This window comes from Apostichopus japonicus, chromosome 9, assembly GCF_037975245.1.
Source record: "Apostichopus japonicus isolate 1M-3 chromosome 9, ASM3797524v1, whole genome shotgun sequence".
Lineage (NCBI taxonomy): Eukaryota > Metazoa > Echinodermata > Holothuroidea > Aspidochirotida > Stichopodidae > Apostichopus > Apostichopus japonicus.
Genome location: NC_092569.1, coordinates 14,965,681 through 14,987,755, shown reverse-complemented (window position 1 = coordinate 14,987,755; position 22,075 = coordinate 14,965,681). Strand labels below are relative to the sequence as shown.

Genomic DNA, 22,075 nt, shown 5'->3' with positions numbered 1-22,075 from the left:
TGTTTTAGAGGAACCGTATAATAACACGGATCTCCGCTATCACATTGCATGGGTAATTATTGGTAATGCATGGTTGAATTTGAATAGTTCTCCCATAGAGAGTATTACCCATTACCTCTAGAATCCACCCTGGTGGACATGGTTTCGGTCCTTATAACATGGATCTCAACCACATTCCATGGGTAATTATTGGTAATGCATAGTTGAATTTGAATATTTCTCCCACAGAGAGTAACCCGTTACCTCTAGAATCCACCCTGGTGGACATGGTTTCGGTCCTTATAACACGGATCTCGACCACATTCCATGGGTAATTATTGGTAATGCATGGTTGAATTTGAATAATTCTCCCATAGAGAGTATTACCCATTACCTCTAGAATCCACCCTGGTGGACATGGTTTTGGTCCTTATAACAGGGATCTCAACCATATTCCATGGGTACTTATTGGTAATGCATGGTTGAATTTGAATATTTCTCCCACAGAGATTAACCCGTTACCTCTAGAATCTACCCTGGTGGACATGGTTTCGGTCCTTATAACACGGATCTCGACCACATTCCATGGGTACTTATTGGTAATGCATGGTTGAATTTGAATATTTCTCCCACAGAGAGTAACCCGTTACCTCTAGAATCCACCCTGGTGGACAGGGTTTCGGTCCTTATAACACGGATCTCAACCACATTCCATGGGTACTTATTGATAATGCATGGTTGAATTTGAATATTTCTCCCACAGAGAGTAACCCGTTACCTCTAGAATCCACCCTGGTGGACATGGTTTCGGTCCTTATCCGTCTCTCCATCTCTATCCGGCGATCCAGGGTCCTATATAAATCACTCGATACCCCTCTCACAAGCTGAGGGTTTTGTTGGGACGAACTTGAGTTGTCATGAGGATGATGTGTGGTAGCCGACGAACTTGGATGGTTTTCGGAGCTGTTAAAACAAAGAAAAAGTAAAACAGAAGAAGTGAAAATTCAAGCAACACTTTCTCAAGGGCTTTAAAGGGTCAATTACAATCTCTACATCGAACTCTTGATTCCGAACATTCGAATCGTTCCCGGTCAAACGTTGGACCAAAGAAAATTGTTGCCCCAACTTCCGTCTTCATGGTTTGTTGAATCTTGTTCTGTTGCCGAGATATGTAATTGAATATCTATTTTGACAAGTATATTTATATGCAATTAGTTTCTGACGTCACACGTACAGTAGTAGCCAAGCCATTCTAGCTTTCTTCATTTGTCTAAAATAAACCGGCTATACACTCAGCCGATCGTGAACCGACTCAACTTGCTGGTCATTTGCTGGTCATGACATGGACAACTAAATCTTGGGATTATGTTGGGCTGCAGTGTCCCTGTGTATAAATTAAGATTATGACTGCTCAAGATTTTTCCCAGTTTTAAGTCTTGTACCTTTCAGCCAGAACAACTGATTGGCTGGCGGTCAGCAGTGTTTTGAAGGACGTTCACGACTAAAATTGCCCATGTTTTTAATAATCGTAATCGTTAAGTGGGGATGGGGAGGGGGATGGAGAGGGGGATGGGGTGGGGAAAAGGAAAGTGAAGGGGATTTCTTCTAAATGACTGACATTTAATAATACATGCATGCTACAAAATGTGGTTTAAAACTTAGACTGTGCTTAAAACTGATGAAAAATGTTAGAAAACCATGTTGCATCACAGCCCCATGTTAACCCACCCAAACAAAAATTTCTCATATAGGGAAGGGGTACAGAAACCCCTAAATGGGACCCATCCTAAGGTGAACATCATTTACAAGCGTAACATAGTCCTGTTAACCTCCAAAAACTCCTAGCTAGAATGGCTCTTAAATTTAGTCCAAGATATTGAATACATTGATATCGATACTTAAAAAAAGTGAAAATATTTAAAAGGACATCATCTATGATCAATTGGGTTATCGCTGAAAATGCTTGCCCAGCTATAAAAAATGGCTCCAAAAGATGGACAATAGTCAGAACTGTTATTACAAAAAGATTGCAAACTATAGTACAACCAACCGTGCATACATTTACCTACATTTTGTGTTAGCATCGTCTCTATATCTTTAGAGCTAGTAGACCACACTGAGTTTGTATTAAAGATGGAAGTCTTAAAGGCATTGAAGACTCGCCCCAAACAGTGTGCCGCCATCTTTAAAAAGTTAACTGTCCATTGCTTGCAAGTGAAGTTTTTCTCTTGTCGCTACAAAATGCAGACAGTAATGAAACGTGATACCTTGTTATCTTAAGCTGGACCTGAGATGTCCATCGCTGTATCGTTTGTACACTGTGCTGTGGGTATTGACCGCAGCTGTATGTACTGACTGTACACTAGTGTCTAATTACCGACGGTAGCAAGCTGTGTGTGTATTTTCTGGGATCGATGGTGATGTCTAACACTTCTGTTACACCTCATTCGAAACTAGGTCAGATTACCAGCATTAGACATTTCTTTTTGTGGTGTGTCTTCACACCCTTTAACCAAATTTGTGGTCAGCAATGACAGCTGTATTGTAGTGTTAAAAGGATAATTGAGTTTCAAGCTTGTTTGATAATCTTCTTTATACACTATGTCACACACATGACTTTGACAGAGTCAAGAATAAACAAATATTGACAAATATTATGAATGCCAACAGGAAATAAAGAACATCCAATGTCTAGATATCAAACAAAACCAGCGTTGGTATATATATCTGCCTTGATACTCGGTAGGTTTGGAATAAGACAGAGCACTATAAACCAATGATATACGTTATTACCAATGAGTTAAATATGAAATTAAAAATTAAAAAATGAATTATATACCTTATCTTGCATATCACAATCATCACCAGTCGTCTGCGACCACGGTTATTTTATAAGCAATGCATGGAATTATATACTGTAGGTTTAATGTCCAGGCATAATATACATCTGCCATAGTCTAAATTATTCTTATCAAGTGATAGTTTAGTCTAATTGAGTAAGTGATAATGGTTACATAATCTGATGAGCATTTCAAAACTCCCTCAAAAATGAATGCATTTTTGATATTTCCGAGAGGGAAAAACTATGGAGTCACCGCTTTTACCGACCTTCCAAAATTGTGCGCGGGGACCGCGGATTGCAAAGTCAGCAATGACTACAAGGATGATGGCATTTTTATGTATATTAATATTTTTATGTTCTTTATTGTGGTTTATAACCCTGTCTTATAGCATTTTTTACTTTTATTGCTGTTGTTATTACTTTTTTATATTCCAAGTATTGGTTCTTTTGTGCAGTGCTCTTGAGTATGTTTTATTTCATGATAACAGCACTTCAATGTATGTATGTATTTTAGATCCTCCTGCAAGCAGGAACTCACAAAGAAGCCTCATTGGCTTATAAAAGCCGCAAGCTGACCGAAGTCAGTCTCTTACATTCATATTTAACATCCATGATTATGAATTGTTAACTGTCAACAACTCTGTAACTGGACGACATACATTAATCTGGGAGTGACTCGAACCGGGGACCTAATGATTGAAAGGCACCGGCGTTAACCACTGAGCTAACACTCGACGTATAAATATACATAAAAATATATTCAAATAATATTAATAATACAATATAAATTTATATAAAAATGCCATCACTTTAATATATGGTATTTATATTTCATATATTATTAAATCATTCGGCGTCCAGTGATGCCGCTTACCTCAAGGTAAATTATTCATACATGACAGAGCTTTATTAGGCCAAAGCTGAATCTACTTTCTCCCTTACTTTTCTTGACAAGAACCTCTTAAGTTGTCAGTGAAATTTCAGCTTGTTATGGGAATCGGTATTTGGCTAGGATAAAACCACTGGCTCTAGTGTTTCCTGTAAGAGGCCTATAGGCGGTTAATATATAGACTACTGAACACCCCCACCCCCCCCCCCCCCCAACCTCCCAAAATGAAAAACAAATGCTTCTTTACTTTTTATTTCTGAATACAATTTGTGAAATAATCAATTCATGAACATGGAAAATAATATACACAATCATTTAGAAGGCATAATATCGCATTACATACTGTAGGAGTCTTATAGTCAAAAACAAGTTAACTGATGAAAATTTGATTATCCGAACTACCTTCGGTCCCGACCAGTTCCAATACTCGGGGTCTCACTGTACATTACACTTTATATGTAAAAGAAGAGGTCTTATTTAACATACCTGGGAATCAGAACGTACCAAAGCCTCTGCCTCATAGCTGTCTTATACTTAATTGAAAACCTACATGAGATGCTTACATGCTTTTGGAAGAATACAGCAACTACATAAATATCCACATTTTCACCAAATTTGGTTGTAGGTATAGCCTGCTTTCCTTGAGAGAAAATCACTTAAAAGCAATGTAGCACATGTATGTATGATGTCTGTCTTTTCTTACTCTGTCTAACAGATAATCCAAAGAAGTTTAATTCAAGCAGGAGTATGGTAAAAGAAATGAAAAAAGCTCCTCAATAGTGTAATGTGCTGGTACCTGTATGTCATGTACACAGACCTGATGGCTCTATCAAATCGATGACAATTACACTGTCAAAACTCCTCCGTAGTGGGTGTAAGTCTTAATGCAAATACACTGATACATGTACCCATCTCATACACAGGTAAAGTCAAAGCTACAGCAAGGTGGACCTATATATCAAAGCTACAAAGGGGATGAGAGAGGTGCAACGATAACCGGATTCTATAGGGATCATGAAGAGGCTTTTCTTTTGAGAATTGTTTAATCCACTCTGAATGAAAGAAACCCATCCAGTTTATTGATTCCTCCTCATTCACTGACCAGACTGTCACTCAGAGGTACTTCACATGTAAACAGTGTAGATGGGGCTATTAATTGCAGAGAGGACACAAAGACAGAGGACGATCAAACATACACTCGGAAATAATGTCACTGAATCTTCTCTAACATATTGTTGTTCTTTTGGACAAGCCTACAGTAAGTTGCACAACTGTTGTTATGTCCTGACAGATGGAATGTAAGGAAGTATGTGTCGTATGTGTAGGAATGATCTCTGTGGGTGTGGAAGGGAGGAGGGGCAGGGGAAGAACGAATTCCTGACAGATGGAATATAGTGTAAATATATATATACATATATATATATATATATATATATATATACATATATATATATATCTATCTATCTATCTATCTATAAATATATATATATATATATATATATATATATATATATATATATATATATATATATATATATATATATCGAATCCCGGCGGAGGCTAAAAGTTTTTTCACTGTTCTTGATTTTCCAACTCATTACGATTTTCATTTATATATATATATATATATATATATATATAATGAGTTGGAAAAATCAAGAACAGTGAAAAAACTTCCAGCCTCCAACTCATTACGATTTTCATTTATATATATTCATTTGCCTTTGTCGTTTACCTCCATTTCATTAACATAAAGTCTGTTCAAAATATCTCTTTCGAGATCCGGCTTTAGGAATCACAAATGATTTTCGAGTTGGTTAGCATCATGTTTGATCTCTAGAGTAAGGCAAAATATGTCACCGAAAACAGAACTAGTATTGTTCGATACAGGTGACAAACGCCTACAGTGGAATTACGACCTTCCTTACCGGTTTAGAACCTCTGGACATACAATCAGCGTCCATGGCCTAGTTGGTTAGGGTGTCCGCTTACAAAGCGGGAGGCCCGGGTTCGAATCCCGGTGGAGGCTGAAAGTTTTTTCACTGTTCTTGATTTTCCAACTCATTACGATTTTCATATATATATATTCATTTGCCTTTGTCGTTTACCTCCATTTCATTAACATATATATATTAAATAAATACAGAACAACACACCAGAAAAATTCCACTGCGGTTTGGTCCCTTTGGGACTCATCAGGCGAAGGCAGGAATTGGACCCCTGATCTTGTGTCACAGACCGAAGTCCCTACCACTCGACCACAGTGATTCTACTTGTGTGTGAATGCGTATTAATTGGCTTTGTTTAACTGTATTGAGGACGTATTACCCAAGTGTTATGACTGTACATGATCCTAATATGTACATGGAAGTACATGTGTCATCTAGGAATGATCTCTATGCGTGTGGGAGGGAGGAGGGGCAGGGGGAGAGGATAGTTCCGACTTACATCTGTTTTTTACCAGATAGTCCTAGAATGACTTGCATCTTTGGTTCGAAAAAAAATTTGTTAGATCCCGTTGTTTGTCAAAATGACGGGTTTTGTAGCATATATGACTTCACGGTTAACTAACTTTAATAGATGTTCTTGTTATCTTCCAATCCAGGGGACACATAACTTAATAATACACATAATGATGAGTGTATACATAGTTCCCTTTCAAACCACAACGATACAGATAGTTCCCTTTCAAACAAAAACAACAATACACAGATCTCAATGGGAGAATGTATTTTAGGGAAGCTGGTCCTATCATCCAAATACCAAGGTCATTCATGCATGACACTGAATATATAGAGTAAACGAATGTCTATATTTACAATTCTTATACTTGGTTTGTATCAAAAAACAAACCCAATGTGTATTGAACATGTGGCAGAGCGTCCATACAGTCAGGGGGGGCGGATGCCCCCCCCCTGACGGACTCAAATGAACTGCTGACGCCCTTTTCAGCTCTTTACCACTTTTTACTTATTCGCGATTATTGACTTTTTTATTGCGCTCTCATCTACTTATTCACATTTGTCACATTTTGTTGGTGTAATTTGGCGATGACACCTATTTATTCTTCGTTTATCTGCAAATTAACCAGGCCCGAAAAGAGTCATTTCCGGCGATCTAGGGAGTATCTTTACTCAAAAATTTTCTGTACGCTACGCGCCAACCAGTGGTGGTGCTCCGCTTAGATAGTGCCGAAAGCGCCCCTACAGACCATTCTCGCCCCTCCTGACCAATACCCCTAGCTCCGCCACTCAGGTATTGAATTGAATTGAACTGAATTTATTGTCCACATTCCGAAATTCGGTTTACACAGGTCGTAAACGAAAAAAGAGAAGAAGCAATAGTATAAGTATCAATAGACTGCGAGACACATACAGTAATACAAACATATATATATATATATACAGCAAGTTATACAAATAAGAAACTTATCTTCTCACAAGTTGTGAATTAAATATATGGATAGAATTAGGTACAAATTATGTACAGTTACCAGATAAATCAAAAGAAAACTGCAATCACATACATCAGTTTCCCACTACACAAATATATACCTCTGTGTATACTTTAAGGGTGTATGGCATTTATATACAAATGCACAACATTCACTTATATCATGTTTGCTGTGGATCTGTTATAATTAGATGGACTGTCAATCCAGGGATTCAGTTTAATAGTTCTTACACTGCAGACGACTTACCAGTCTAAATTCTTGAGATATGACCCTTCAGACAACTGAGGCTTAATTATCAATTAAATTGGCTGGACTAATGAGTCTAACTCCACAGACCACTTAAGTCGTGCAGCTTGCCTCCGATGTAAAACAAAACTCAATATGATAACATGACGACTTTCTATGGCCTATTATACAGCTAACACTGTGGTATATATGGAAGGTACTGTGAAACTGGTACCTATACAAATAGTACGTATGCCTGAAATGAGCTTGACTGTCACAAAACAACAAAGTTATGAAAACACCAAATTTGAAAACGCTACTTATGCAGTGCTTTGAGAAGGTGAAGGAAAAAGTTGATTCTGACAAAGTCTGGACAAAAAGGGAACACCAAAGAGACAAAACTCAGAAGAAGAGTCTATAGCTTGAAAACACATAGTTGATATTCTTTGAATGACCAGTAGATCCCAAGTAGGATGCCCTTGAAATGGTGGGGGGGGGGGGGGGCACAGTGCTGTGGCCAAGTGGAGAAAGGCTGTGGCATTTGAAGCAATGGGGCTTAGCAATCGCGAGGTTCCAGGTTCGATACCCAGGCGGGTCATAGTAAGATGGGATTTTCATCCAAGAGTAATCTATGGTTTTCTCATCTGAAATGACTTTCTAAATTGATAAGATTCCAAAATTTGTGTTCAAATGTTAAATTGCAAGCCACCTGATGTGTAAGTTGAAAATTTTCGTAAGCCTTGCGGTGTTTCTCCCACACTTGTGGTCGCTTAAAGCGTCGTAAAAATAACTGCTGATTATTATTATTATTATTATTACGTAGTTCAGGTAGATATGAATGTACACATGTAGACTGCAGGGAGACCGGTGAGAGAGCTGGATCAGTGATTAGTATTAAAATTTATAAAACTACATTAACATATATATAGTCACTAAATGTAAGTCTGAGGAGTTTATGTGTTAAAGGGAGTGAAGACTCGCGCACAAAGAAACGTCTGATGCTGTTAATCTGACCTTGTTTCGAATGACGTGTAACAGAAATGTTAGACACCACCATCGATCCCAGAAAATACACACACAGCTTACCAGACTCGTAATTAGACACTAGTGTACAGTCACTACATACAGCTACTGTCAATACCCACCACACAGTGTATATAGCAGCGATGGACATCTCAGCAGGGAGTTGCTATGGAACTCCCTGATCTCAGGTCCAGATAAAAGATAACAAGGTGTCACGTTTCATTACTGTCTGCATTTTGTAGCGACATGAAGACTAGCAAGCAACGGAAAGTTAACTTTTTTTCAGAGGGCGACATGCGGTTTGGGGCGAGTCTTCAATGCCTTTAATCAATGTAGCCTTAAAGGAGCATTCAAAATTATTTAGCATACTTTATCAAGCTGAAAAACTGGAATAACTATTGAAAAATACTTTAAGCTTACAATATAGCAGACGGTAAAACAATAGTCACTTATGCTTTTATGTTACTTTCTTATGTCATTTATGTTTTTATACAAACAGTACGGCCCTCAAAATCATTTCTCCCCAAATTGTCTTGAAATTAAACAATCCCCCAACTGTTCAGGAATAGATTTTTTTGGTGGTCAAAAAATTCAACTCTGACTAACATTCAGAAACATGGCAAAGTCAATATGCTATCGTAACCTGGCGACCCGGAATAAAGTGCAAAAACTTTTTGGAACATTGCCAGTTAAATCGCAGACATAATAAATACTAAAACAACCATGAAAGAAACAATGCCAATCACACACCATTATTAACTTGCCATTTCTTTTGCATGCATGGCCTGGCAAACTGTAAAAAGACCATCCAATGCAATTAAAGAAACCAAACCACAATAGTCATTCCAAAATTAAAATATGACACACTGGCCTTTGATTGAACCGGTCTAATAATAAACCAGAATGCCAAACTGCATACAAGTTTCGATGACTTCATCACACTAGACTTATGCTGTATGCTGTGTCACTTGAAGCTATAGCTCTTATAACATGTCCTGTACCACTATTGTGATAAACAATTACACTACATGATAAAACACAGGTTTTGTACATTTGCAAGGTGTTCAATATTTCATGTTTACAAGGTTTTTACAATTTCACTTTTGGTGACCTCAAATGACCTTTGACATTTACCAAAACAAAATAAGGTTCTTGTACTTAATATGGGGCATCCACATATAAGTATAAGATTTGTGGTACAGTTTTGCAGCTGCCACACTGAAACACTGATTGTCGTAAAACTTTGTCTGACTTATACAGACCTACATCAAGCAGGGATTTTGTTTTAGGATCTAAGATTTGAGTTTAGAGGGATGTTTCTTAACCAAATCAAGTACGTGTACTCCAGAGCCAAATAATGAAAGTGCCATGTATGTAAAGACCAATATTTTGAATTGGATACAGCACTAAAACCCTAGGAAGCCAATGAAGATGCTTAAGAATTGGGGTGATGTGGTCATACCGTTTAGCTCTAGTGATCAGGTGGGCGTGCTGTGTTTTGTACGCACCAAGTTTAAGGTTCAATTTATTGAAAAATGGTTCTAACAATTTTCTGCATGAAATATTCTTTTCAACACCTTGAAAAGACTGATGACTCATATATACATTTGACTGGGGATATTATGTGAAAAGGAAGAGAATAAAAGAGGTCAAAATTGACACTCCTTTAATAGTGAACTCCAGACAATTACCCCAGAAAAGAGATTAATTAATTTTGCAATATTTGCACTGCTATATATTTTGTCAAATTGCCAACTAAGTTTCTGTTATTATAGTCACTGCAGGTGTCCCTAAGTTGAGCACCTACAGTTTCTGCTAGTATTGGCTTGTTAATGATCATCTGCTGAATTAGTTCCAGACAATTCATGACGAAGGCACTGGGTTTGGTGGGGCTGCACCCCCTCCCCAACCCCCCTCTGCCAGGGGTTGGGATAAATGCTAAATTTTGTACAAATGACACTCATTGTTCTTTTCCTCTTTGTACTAACAACAAGCTCCTGAAGCTTATAATCTGGTGATTTTTAATACTGACCCCTAAATATGAGCACTTTGTTATGCAATTATTTTGGGTTAAATCCAGGCTTTGAAGTTCCAGACATTGGTGGAAGAGGCATGGGGGAAAGGGGGGAAGAGGTGAGATGACCAGAAGGAATGGGAAAGGAAGGTGGATGTATTCCAGTCAATATTAAAGCAGCATTTTGCGTCCTTTTCTACGATTTTTCTCAACCTCACTGATTCCACTTTGCCATAACGACATACACAACTAGCTAATCTATTTATATTTTACTTCAAATGGTGGCATAAAAGTCGAAAAATTTGCAACTTTCAACTTTGTTGTTCTCCAAGATATTTTCCGTTGGGAACCCAATAAACCTCGCCCATAATATGAATATTTAAACTCTACGAACGTCATTGACAGATACGTAATATAACACCACGCTTGATTTGTGTACAGTCTATATGGCAGTTGTACCAGGGAGTTGCATAACAACTCCCTGGTACAACCAACGCGAAGTCTTGAATCTATTTTTAGCAACGGCTCATAACTAAACCTGCATCTCTGATTGGTTGAATTCAAACTAGTGGGTTTGGCGGAATTGTATGCGATTAATTTTAACTGTGAAATTTGTCGAGGACACTCTTCTCATTTATCGACATAAATCGTTAATTACTCGCTAATTAACGCTCTTGGCAGGGTGAAACTTGGATGGTATCTTAGATTGCTGTTTTATGATTGATACATGTAAAAAAATCGATGCACATGTTAAAAAAGCCACCCAACGCAAAATGCTGCTTTAAATATGTCATATAGAAGGCAAATAATATGTCCTGATAGCAATTGTACTAAAATAGCTGAATGTGTACATTTTTGCTTGACAAATGCCAGCTGTTTAATTTTAACTGTTGACATATCATTCTAATATTTGGCTGTCACACAAAATGTATATCTTTGGTTCAATATGTCATATGACAAATATATGTGACATATACTTAATCCAGCTAAACTACTGACATATTCTGATATTGGAATGTCACATTAACTTTTTGACATATATGTGACATTAAAGTGGCATATATATACTCAAGCCGGCTGAACTACTGACATATATTCTAACATTTGACTGTCACATTTACTGTTTATCTTTGGTTGAGTATGTCATGTGACATATGTGACATTAAAGTGATATACTTAAGACGGCTAAACTGCTAACATAATCTAACATTTGACTGTTACAGTACATAAACTGTGTATCTTTGGTTGAGTATGTCATGTGACATACGTGACATATACAGCTTAAGTATTACATATCATTCTAATATTTGACTGTCACATTAACTGTTTATCTTTGGTTAAGTATGTCATGTGACATATATGTGACATTCATGTGACATATGCTTAAAATAGCTAAACTATACTGACATATCTAACATTTTTTGACTGTCAAATTAACTGTGTATCTTGGTTGAGTATGTCATGTGACATATATGTCACAACAGTCACATATACTTTACTCTCACTCAACAAGACCTATAGTGTTCGCACATAACTGGATAGTTTCTCTAAATCTACGAGACCTATAGTGTTCACACATAACTAGCTATAGTTCCTAGGCTCACGATCTACAAGACCTAGTGTTCATACATGAACCTGATTGTTCCTCTCAATCTACATGATCTAGCCTGTAGTGTTCACACATAACTGGATAGTTTCTCTAAATCTACGAGACCTATAGTGTTCACACATAACTAGCTATAGTTCCTAGGCTCACGATCTACAAGACCTAGTGTTCATACATGAACCTGATTGTTCCTCTCAATCTACATGATCTAGCCTGTAGTGTTCACACATAAACTGAATAGTTTCTCTAAATCTACGAGACCTAGTGTTCATACATTAACCTGATTGTTCCTCTACATGATCTAGCCTGTAGTGTTCACACATAGATTGAATAGTTTCTCTAAATCTGAGAGACCATGTAGTGTTCACACAGAACTAGCTATAGTTCCCAGGCTCACCGTCTACAAGATATAGTGTTCATCCATTAACCTGATTGTTCCTCTCAATCTACATGATCTATCCTGTGCACACATATAAGTGGATAGTTCCTACGCTCTTAATCAGTTTCTATATATATATAGTGTTAGACTATATGACACTGTCTAGACTTCAAAGAGAACATGATTCTACACTGTTAGTATGATGTCAGCATTACAATCTTGTTCCTACATATATATCTCTGGTGGAATACAAATATTTTCACTATAGAGATACAACCTTCCTCTATCTTTTTAAATTATGACGAAGAACAACAATATTTCTGGCTCAAGTACCATGATTGCATGACTATAAACTAGGTTGTTGCCAGATGAATTCATAAAATGTCCCCAAAAACTTGAAAGAAAAAAATGCATGTATTTCCGTTAAACAATAAATACATAATTAGGATGTAACATTTTAAACCTAGATATGCAGAAAAATTCCCACCGATTCTGTTTTGCAAACGTTTCTGCATTTGCATTATCAGTTATTTCATTGTTTCCGCGGTGCAATTGTGGAAGACATTTAACAAATTAGATGAATTAGCTATCTATCCGTCAAATTTCTACTTTGATTCACACTGTCATATTTGAGTGTAAACAACGGTTAATTGATTCATCTCCACATATAATACAGCTGCTAAAACAAAAGACACATCTTTGATAGCTTGTTTAGATTGCAGATATATAGCTGATCGGCATTATCAGGGCATTTGGTTTAAATATTATCGAAAGTATTCTTTGAAATTATGTCGCCATTTTGTAGTACTCTATGGCCTAACTTTGACAGTACAATTGATGAACAGACTGTTTTTATTTATTTTAGGTGGTTTTTGTAAAGCGCTTTTGAAGCCGTCGCATATTGCAGTATACAAGTGGCTTGTTATTATATATAATTATTGTTATATATAATTATTATTATTATTATCATTACCATTATAATTATTGTTATTTTATTATATGCCAGGTATAATTCGAGTTCTTCCAAGCGTCACTTTTGGATATTGTTAGCCTCTTTACAAGGTTTTTCAGACCTCTATTTGTCCTCATATTACAAAATTTTCAATTTGATTCGAGGTGGATCATCCATGTGCTTTGTACACACAATGCATCAATAAAGTCTGGCATAACCTTTAGATTTTAAATTATCATACAAGTCTTTTTTAACTTTTAGCGACCTTTGAACTCTACATGGTTCTTGATTAATGCTCTGCAAGATGTTTAATCTATACATAGCAAGTCTAAAGTTCACCCAATCTTTCACATATATGCAAATCTAGAGCATGTTTTTAACGTTTTCAGAGTTTTTACTTATAATGTTGACCCCAAATGGACAGAGTTCTACTACTCTATAAGGTGGATATAACTACCAAACATAAAAGTTCATGAGAACTCAAAAGTTCCAGTTAAATATAGTATTTACAAGGTTTTCAGAGTTTGAGTTATGTTGACCTAAAAAGATGTTGTATCGCTTGATGTAGATCTATATTCCAAGTATGAAGTTTATCCAAGTGAATTACAGTATCATCGAAATCATGTACTTTTTTTGGACTCATGTCAACCTCAAGTGACCTTTGGACTCTCTGCATATCAATAGGGTTATGCAATCATGAAAATGGACCTACAAATTTTGGCATCAAGTTCAACCCTACTTTATTTTTTTGGTATCATTAATCAGTACTTTAACATGGCAAACTTTGGGCATACAGAAATGTAAATTATGCACCCACACCCTCACACGTCCTGCCGTCACACCACCGACACATTGAATTCTTATGTCAACATTCAATTAAGGAATTCAGAAAAGAAAACGGTTCCTATAAGCGACATTTGTTTACCTTATAATACAAGAAGACAGAAGATATTGCTGACTCTGATTCTGTTGACCTTGCCCCTGTGACAGGTATAGCTTACAAGAATACCTTTCTAATTCTTCACATGTCATAATAACCTCACTGTATATGGTGGTATCAAAACAAACGTTTTTGTGCGACTTTGTTCATTTTCACAGCATCGTGTCCATTTATAATCGACCTTGAAACTAGTAATCACAGCCTTACAAGTAAACAAAAATGCACAATAACTGTAAAAAACAAAAATAAAAACAAAAAAAAACAAAAAAAACTAGTGTTAAACCAGGCTGCGATCTCACCTTGAACTTCATAAACTATATAAACAGTCGCAATCAATTTTGAAAAGCAAAAGTACAATCCGAGTTTGATTCCGTCAGACCTATTTTAAGGATATAGGAATAAGACTGCAATTATGACCATCGTGTCTCGCGATCTGTCCGTATTTCCAACAAATCTGTCTACACCTCCTTCCCTCTTCTCTCTCCCCCCCCCCTTTTCATCTTCTCTGCATCAGCATGGTTCCTGGAGACCTCCAACAACTACATATAACATCCATTTTTTTTTGTGGGTTATACAGGTTATTTTCCCTGTTTAATATCAATTTTCTTCGAGCCCATGATATAGACATTAAACTTTGTGTAGGGGCGATATTTAACACTTATTTAACACATGATTATCCATGGATCTAATTGAGTAGTAACTTATGCAACCATTTTCAGCCCTTAACTAGAAGCTGGTCAAACTATAAACAAACAGAAAAAGAAGTTGTACACGCCATTTCAGAATTTGTTTTCACATGCTATATTTTAATTTTTCCATCATTCACAAACCTCAGAAGTTTATGATCTTAAATTTCATCATAGCTGAGGTGATTTCGGTGAACTGAATGTTGTACGGATCCCAAGGGGAATTAGTCAAGTCACACATCCGGATCCTATGTTTGTCAAATTCTACAATACCGCCCTCATTACCTTTCAGGAAACATTTCGTCAACTGCAGTTTTGATTTTTCACTGTTTGGAAGACCATTCTGATGGGAAAACTGTGGATTGCTCCTGAATGCAATAGCCATGTCTGGAACTCATATATGTTTAAGGTTTCATTTCTTCTAGATATTTATATGCCACACCACATCAGCTCGACCATAGCACAGTTTGCCATTCAATTGTGGTATGTATAGTAACACCAGACTATAGTGACGTACTCCCAGATCATCGCACAAAAATAACCTGTGACCATTCAAGCATGGGTGTATCAAGGGACTCCAGTCAAAGAGCACACAAATGGAGGCTGGACATGGGCTAAAGGGTATGGGGATGGGGGCTGGACATGGGGCAAGGGCATGGAGATGGGAGCTGAACATGGGGAAAATGCATGGGGTTGGGGGCTGGACATGGGACAGAGGTCATGGGGCTGGACATGGGGAAAGGGCATGAGGATGGGGGTGGAAATGGGGAAAATGCATGGGGGTGGGGTGACATGGGGAATGGGGGCTGGACATTGGATAGAGGGCATATAAGGATGGGGGCTGGACCTGGGATAGAGGGCATAGGGGCGGGACATGGGGTAAAGGGCATGGGGATGGGGGCTAAACATGGGGATGGGGGCTGAACATGGGGAAAGGGCATGGTGATGGGGGTTGGACATGGGACAGAGGTCATGGGGCTGGACATGGGGAAAGGGCATGGGGGCTGGACATGGTAATCAAGGGCTTAGGGATGGGGGGCTGGACATGGGGATGGGGGCGGACATGTGGTAAAGGGCATGGGGATGGGGGTGGACATGGGGTAAAGGGCATAGGGGAAGTGGCAAACTAAAGGGCCACAATGCCTACTTACTGTAACAGTTTTGAAAACACCTTGTACCTGTATTGAGAGAAATGTTTCCTTTGTTGTTAACCCAGCAACGTATTTACAAGGACTCTATCATTATTTTACGTAAATGTATGTACATAGCATAGATCTGCAACTTTGGTAAACATAACTGGTAATATATATATACAGTAATATATTTACAGTAATATATATATATATACGGTATGTACAGTAATATATTTACAGTAATATATATAGTAGTATATACATTATACGGTATGTACAGTAATATATTTACGGTAATATTATACAAATAATGAATGGTTTCCATTCGTGCAATAGTGCAAATATTTCATGAGTTGAAAGATGGAATGTTCCATTCAACGAGGGGCATTGAAAAAAGTGCTACCAAAAAAGTATAACCCATGGTTCTATTTCATAGAGTGGAATAGGGCGGATTTTGCATGCAATCAACGAGCAATTGACCAATCAAATGACCAGAATACAATTAGATGTTGTATAAATAGTAATATACAGTAATATAGTACTAATATATAGTAATATACTAATAAATACATATATGCAGTATATATATATATATATATATATATATATATATATATATATATATATATATATATATATATATATATATATATATATAGTAATGTAGTATACAGTACTTTCATATAACCTTAGAACATATCAGCATACATGTATATATACAACCTGACTATTGTTAATACAGTTAGATGTACAGTAGGCCGATACTCTATGTTAAAGGTCCTCTATATGCATGCATGCCCAAGTACAGTGTACATATTCCAGTTGACTGCATGAGTTACAGTAGTAGGATAATTCATAATTCCATACAGTTTGACTGATACACCATAAAACTGACAACTTTGGATAATTTTTAACATAAATAACATATATGCCTTAACTGTGAATTTATTTAAGCAAAAGTTTGTTTTCATACAACAGTTTATAATTCACTTGAATACATCATTCAGAAATTTAACTCATGCATACATAGATGCCGGTAACAATACATGTTTTTTAAAGTTTGTTAAGGCTAAAGATAATACAGAAAGGGATGGGGAACAGGACTGGGTATACCTGTACTTTAGGCTTAGGGAATTAGAGGAGTGATGGGTAGCAGGTTTTCACCATCAGAAATAATTCATACAAAATACAAGTCTCCAAATAGCTAATTGGGTTGCTATGTCATTGTATACATAATGCCCTATCATATGGTGATGTGAAGCATGAATATTAAATTTACAATATTTCCTAATATGTTTTGCAAATGGTTTGCAAATTATCAGCGGTCTGGTCTTCAGCTCGTAGGAGATAAGACCATATTCTCTGTTCAGACGACAATTCCCATTCCCATTATTAGGGTGACATAATAAATTGGTATCCCCACCCAATTCCATCATCACTTTGGAGATTCTTAAATAAAACAAGGGTCTAGTGATAGGTCTTTTCCAGCCACACAGAGGGGAGTTTTATTGGCACGCTTACTGGCTACTTCTTTCTTTTTCACATTTTTTCTTAGATACATGCACAACCAAATTTGCTGTTCAGACAACCTTTTTTCAGAGGGCGACACACAGGTTGGGGCGAGTCTTCGATGCCTTTAATCAATGTAGCCTTAAAGGAGCATTCCAAATTATTTAGCATACTTTAAAGCTGAAAAACTGGAATAACTAAATTGAAAATTACTTTTGGCTTACAATATACCAGACAGTCAAATAATAGTCACTGAATGCTCAAAAGTTTTTATACAAACGGTACAGTCCTCAAAATAAAAAAAAATAATAATAACCAGGATGTTGCGGTTGACTTTAGGACCACATACGTCAATTGACATATAGGAAGTTTAACAAAAGATATTGCATTTTTGAGATCTTTTAACTTTAATTGTTTAAGGATATAGGAAGTTTAACAAAAGATATTGCAAACATAGCAAATTAATGCTTTGACAGAAACCTTTACAGTAGTATGATTGACATGTTTTTAAATTGCTAAAGTTGTACTCGGATTGAACCCTTGAATGAGCGGCATTTTGTTTGACCATAGGAGACTAACTTATGTTATATAAATAGGCCGACAGACATGATAGGCATAGTAAGACGTGAATATTTCCAACCTCAATGAATAAGTCTGATGTACTGTATGCTTCAAAATATTAAGCCACAATGTCCACCTGCAGTGCTTCAATTTGGATAGTCTGGAGATCATTGGTACGTAGTACTCAAATGGTAGTTAGGTTACACACGAGTATAATACTAGAGTACTCGGTACTCATACTCGATCGTCATTCAGTAATCGGACTAGCATACTTGTACTCCATTCAAAGTGCTTGGTACTCACTAAGGAAGAGTACTTTATTAGTTCTAGTAACATAAACCAGAATGCAAAAATGCATTGTGGTTTCGATGATGTAACATGAGCAGTTTTCTTCATGAATCTGACGTAATGTATAGTGAGGGTGTACAACATACTTGATATTAGTAATGCAGTGAAAAGCAGTGTGATGTGACAAACAATAAATTCACACTGACAGAGGCTGTCCTGAAATGACCATTGACCTCAACAACAGGCTTCTTGTACTAAATGTGATACATCAACATACTAAATATGACATCTGTCCTTGTTGAAATATTGTGTAAGACATGGTTTTCACAATCTGACACCTGGTGAACTCAAACGACCATTGACATTAGGCTTCTTGTACTCAATGTGGTACAATTACATATCATATATGCAATCTGTCCAAGCTACACTTGCGATATTATGGTTAGGAAGGTGTGTTAGGGTAGAGAGACAGGTAAGAGGGGAGTGAAGTAAATGTTGGCATTTGTTGTCCCCAAATGACCTTTGAACTCCACCAAAATCAACAGGCTTCTTTTATTCCATGTTATACATGCACCTTCATAACAAGTATGAGATCTGCCCAAGCTTCCAATTTATTGAGATATCATGTTTTCAAGCCTGGTTTTCAAAAGTTTACCCCCGTGGTGACTCCAAATGACCTTTGACCTCCACAAAAAAATAATAAGCTTCTTGTACTCTATGTGGTACTGTACATCTAAACATGAAATTGGTCCAACCTTCCCATCTTGGGAAATCGTGTTTACAAGCTGGGCATCACAACTTTACTCATGTATATCTCTCTAGATACACACCAGTAAGTATTACTATTTAGTCTAACCATGGAGCTATAAACAGAACACTCCTATGTACACATCAGGAAGTTACTTGCCAAATATACTGACACCTTGTCATACCAATATCAGAAAATCTCTGATAATATGATATTGAGACAATTCTGAAATTGCCTCAACTTGAACAAGATCTGAGCAATTTCATCACATTCAACTGTGATCATCAGGAAGCACAACAAGCATCAGGTTGTAGTATATTAAAAAAAAAAATTATGACAGCTCCATAGTGCAAAAAAGGTATACTCAGATGAGACAATACTTGTATATACTTGGTACTCGGATTCTAAATTACTGAACTTGGACCCTGGTGATCAGATTCTAAAAACTCAGAACTCAGACACTGGGACTTAATTAAATACTTTGGATTTCAAGTAGGCCTACTCGGGAGTTTGCGCAGTGGTAGTAATGCTTATAGAGCTAACCAATCGTCAGGTCTGCTTCGGAACCTTTTATTAGAAATACCAGACCAGTATGCCTCTTGCGAGAGGTATTGCGTGTCGGATGGGGGATAGTGCCCTGGATTAATTGTCGGAACATCTGTTCTCTTACTGGGTGTCTGGCCGTCCTCGCTATGGTATATGGGCCAAGACTAATGAATGATGAGGGATATGTCCTTAAATTTATCAGATTATATCTACGTAGATGAAGTGATTACGTTGTAAATAATAAGAGTGCAGTTGTTGTGACAAAGCAGGTAAGCTGCGTATGAGCAAAACTGTAAAGTAAGAAAATATAAATGATGCACTCGATGATGCAGCTCAGCCGCCTGAAGTAAAAGGAATTTACTTGCCTGTTTTCTTTCACAACTTGAGAAAAAGCTCTATCGACAGAGAAACCGGTGAGTGAACTACTGCAGTCCAACGATAAACGTTTTTCCAAACCAGCGGCTTGGCCATTCTCAAAGAAAGAAACGGCTGAGAGTGATCGCTTGATTGCTGTCGAGAGGTCCTGTGATTTTTTGTCTACGGGAATGCTCTCCAGACTCGAGACCTCTGATTCCGATGTTAAATGTTCCGTCTTTGGAATCAGAGAGACTTTGTCAGTACTGCTAGGTAAATTCAGTTCAACGTTACTTCCACCGGTCGTTGCAAGTTTTCCATCCTCGGACATAAACTCGTCACAGTCATCTTCTTTCTCTTGGCCGTCTATTTCTCTGAACCTAGAATTTTCCTCGTTTCTTATTTGCATTCCGGCGTTTGACTCGACCGATTTCAAGAAGTCCTCTCTGAAGCTGTCCAACAAATCTTCGTTGGATTTCATTCTTTCCACTGCATGATTTAGTTGCTTACATTCTGTACAGTTTATCTCCCCACCTAATGAACTTGCCCCTGCAGAGAAACTATCCTCCAGCTGCTGCAGTTGCCGTGGAGACAGAGTTCCCTCTGCCCGCACAGGGGCATCCCTCTTCGTCCTCAGAGAGGCGGGTAATCTCTTCACCTTCTGAATCGTCTGGATGAGATCCAGGTTCTCCTTTTGTAACAACGGTCCTTTCGTCAATAATTTCCTATAGTACAGTAACTCTTTCATGATGTCGGGGTCGGTCTCGACCGTCTCTGGTCGTTCATGAACGGATCTGCCGGAGCGCGAGCGATACCACGGATGAGAAAGACTGACCGCTTCATCTCCACCTAGACCACGCTCCCCTCTAACATGCTTCAAGGGCACGGACGTGTCCGGATCGGAAGAAGGGTTTTTATTACTCACGTTACTGACAGAACGTGTTACACAGGCATCGGATTGTCTCCACTTCACTGTGCTATAATAATTTCCACTCTTTTTCTCCGTTTCGATGTTCGTTTTCCTTCCATTCTCATTTGAGGCAGGAGTTTGTCTACGGTCTTGTATTTTCATTCGGATGCTCCTTAAACTAAAATCACTCATGTCTAGACATCTGACCAACTCCTTACCTGGCCATTTAAATTAAGTTGGTTGACACTAGAGAAAGCATCATATAGATAAATGATTGCAAGTTCAACAACTGTCCTATATTTTCCATGTAGCTACATATATGTAGATCTCGTCACCAAGTTTAACTTGCACATGTACATCAGTCTCAAGAAAGCGACTCCTCTTTTAAGAATATGAAAGAGTCATGAGATCTGTTTGAATCAATATACTGTCCCAACATTTCATGTATCCAACAGAAAATAACCCTGTGAATTTATGATCTATTCCTCTACTCCTCCACAAACAGCAGATCTACGTATATTCTCTTTCTGGCAAATGATAAATGCACACACTGTCTCTTTCACAGTACACCATGCTTACATAATTTGTAAAGTAAATCTTTTGGCCACGCAACCACGATTCGTTGAAAATTGTGCACGTACGTACGTATTACATAATTTGAACCGTAAGCAGAGTCTTCCCGATCTGTATTCCGCTAATTATTCTGTTTTCCGCTGATCCTCCTGTTCTGCGGTGATCAAACTTTACCCACATGTGTGAATATACTGTATATATGTAGGCTATCTATACTGAAATTGAAGAATGTGATGCATAATGCAATTTTAAAGAGACTATATGTTACCATAGTAACCAAAAGAGTTAATATATAGATACTGTTTGTAAAAGAGCTAAGGTCTGATTAAGGCTGACAATTAAAAGCCTCGAACACGACTTGATAAGTCGATCAAATATTGGACATTTTGCCCCTTTAGGTAGAGACCTTTTTCAGTCGGGTAAATAAATCAATATACTGGATTTTTTGCACATTGTTACAATTT

The 22,075-nt window shown here is 37.4% G+C and overlaps 1 protein-coding gene and 1 non-coding gene across 2 annotated transcripts in view; one reads left to right on the top strand and one right to left on the bottom strand.

Moving 5' to 3' along the window:
* LOC139973915 (uncharacterized) overlaps positions 1–21,785 on the bottom strand; it is a 29,515-nt gene extending 7,730 nt beyond the window's left edge. The window contains exons 1-2 of the mRNA XM_071980804.1: positions 20,140–21,785; positions 758–942 (exon numbers count right to left, since the gene is read on the bottom strand). Coding sequence (XP_071836905.1) covers positions 758–942; positions 20,140–21,230 — 1,276 coding nt within the window. The 5' untranslated portion in view covers positions 21,231–21,785. The remainder of the gene's footprint in view (positions 1–757; positions 943–20,139) is intronic.
* Positions 5,667–5,739, top strand: Trnac-aca (transfer RNA cysteine (anticodon ACA)). Its single transcript has one exon. It is a non-coding gene; the product is annotated as a tRNA-Cys (tRNA).
* Positions 21,786–22,075: the final 290 nt, after the last annotated feature.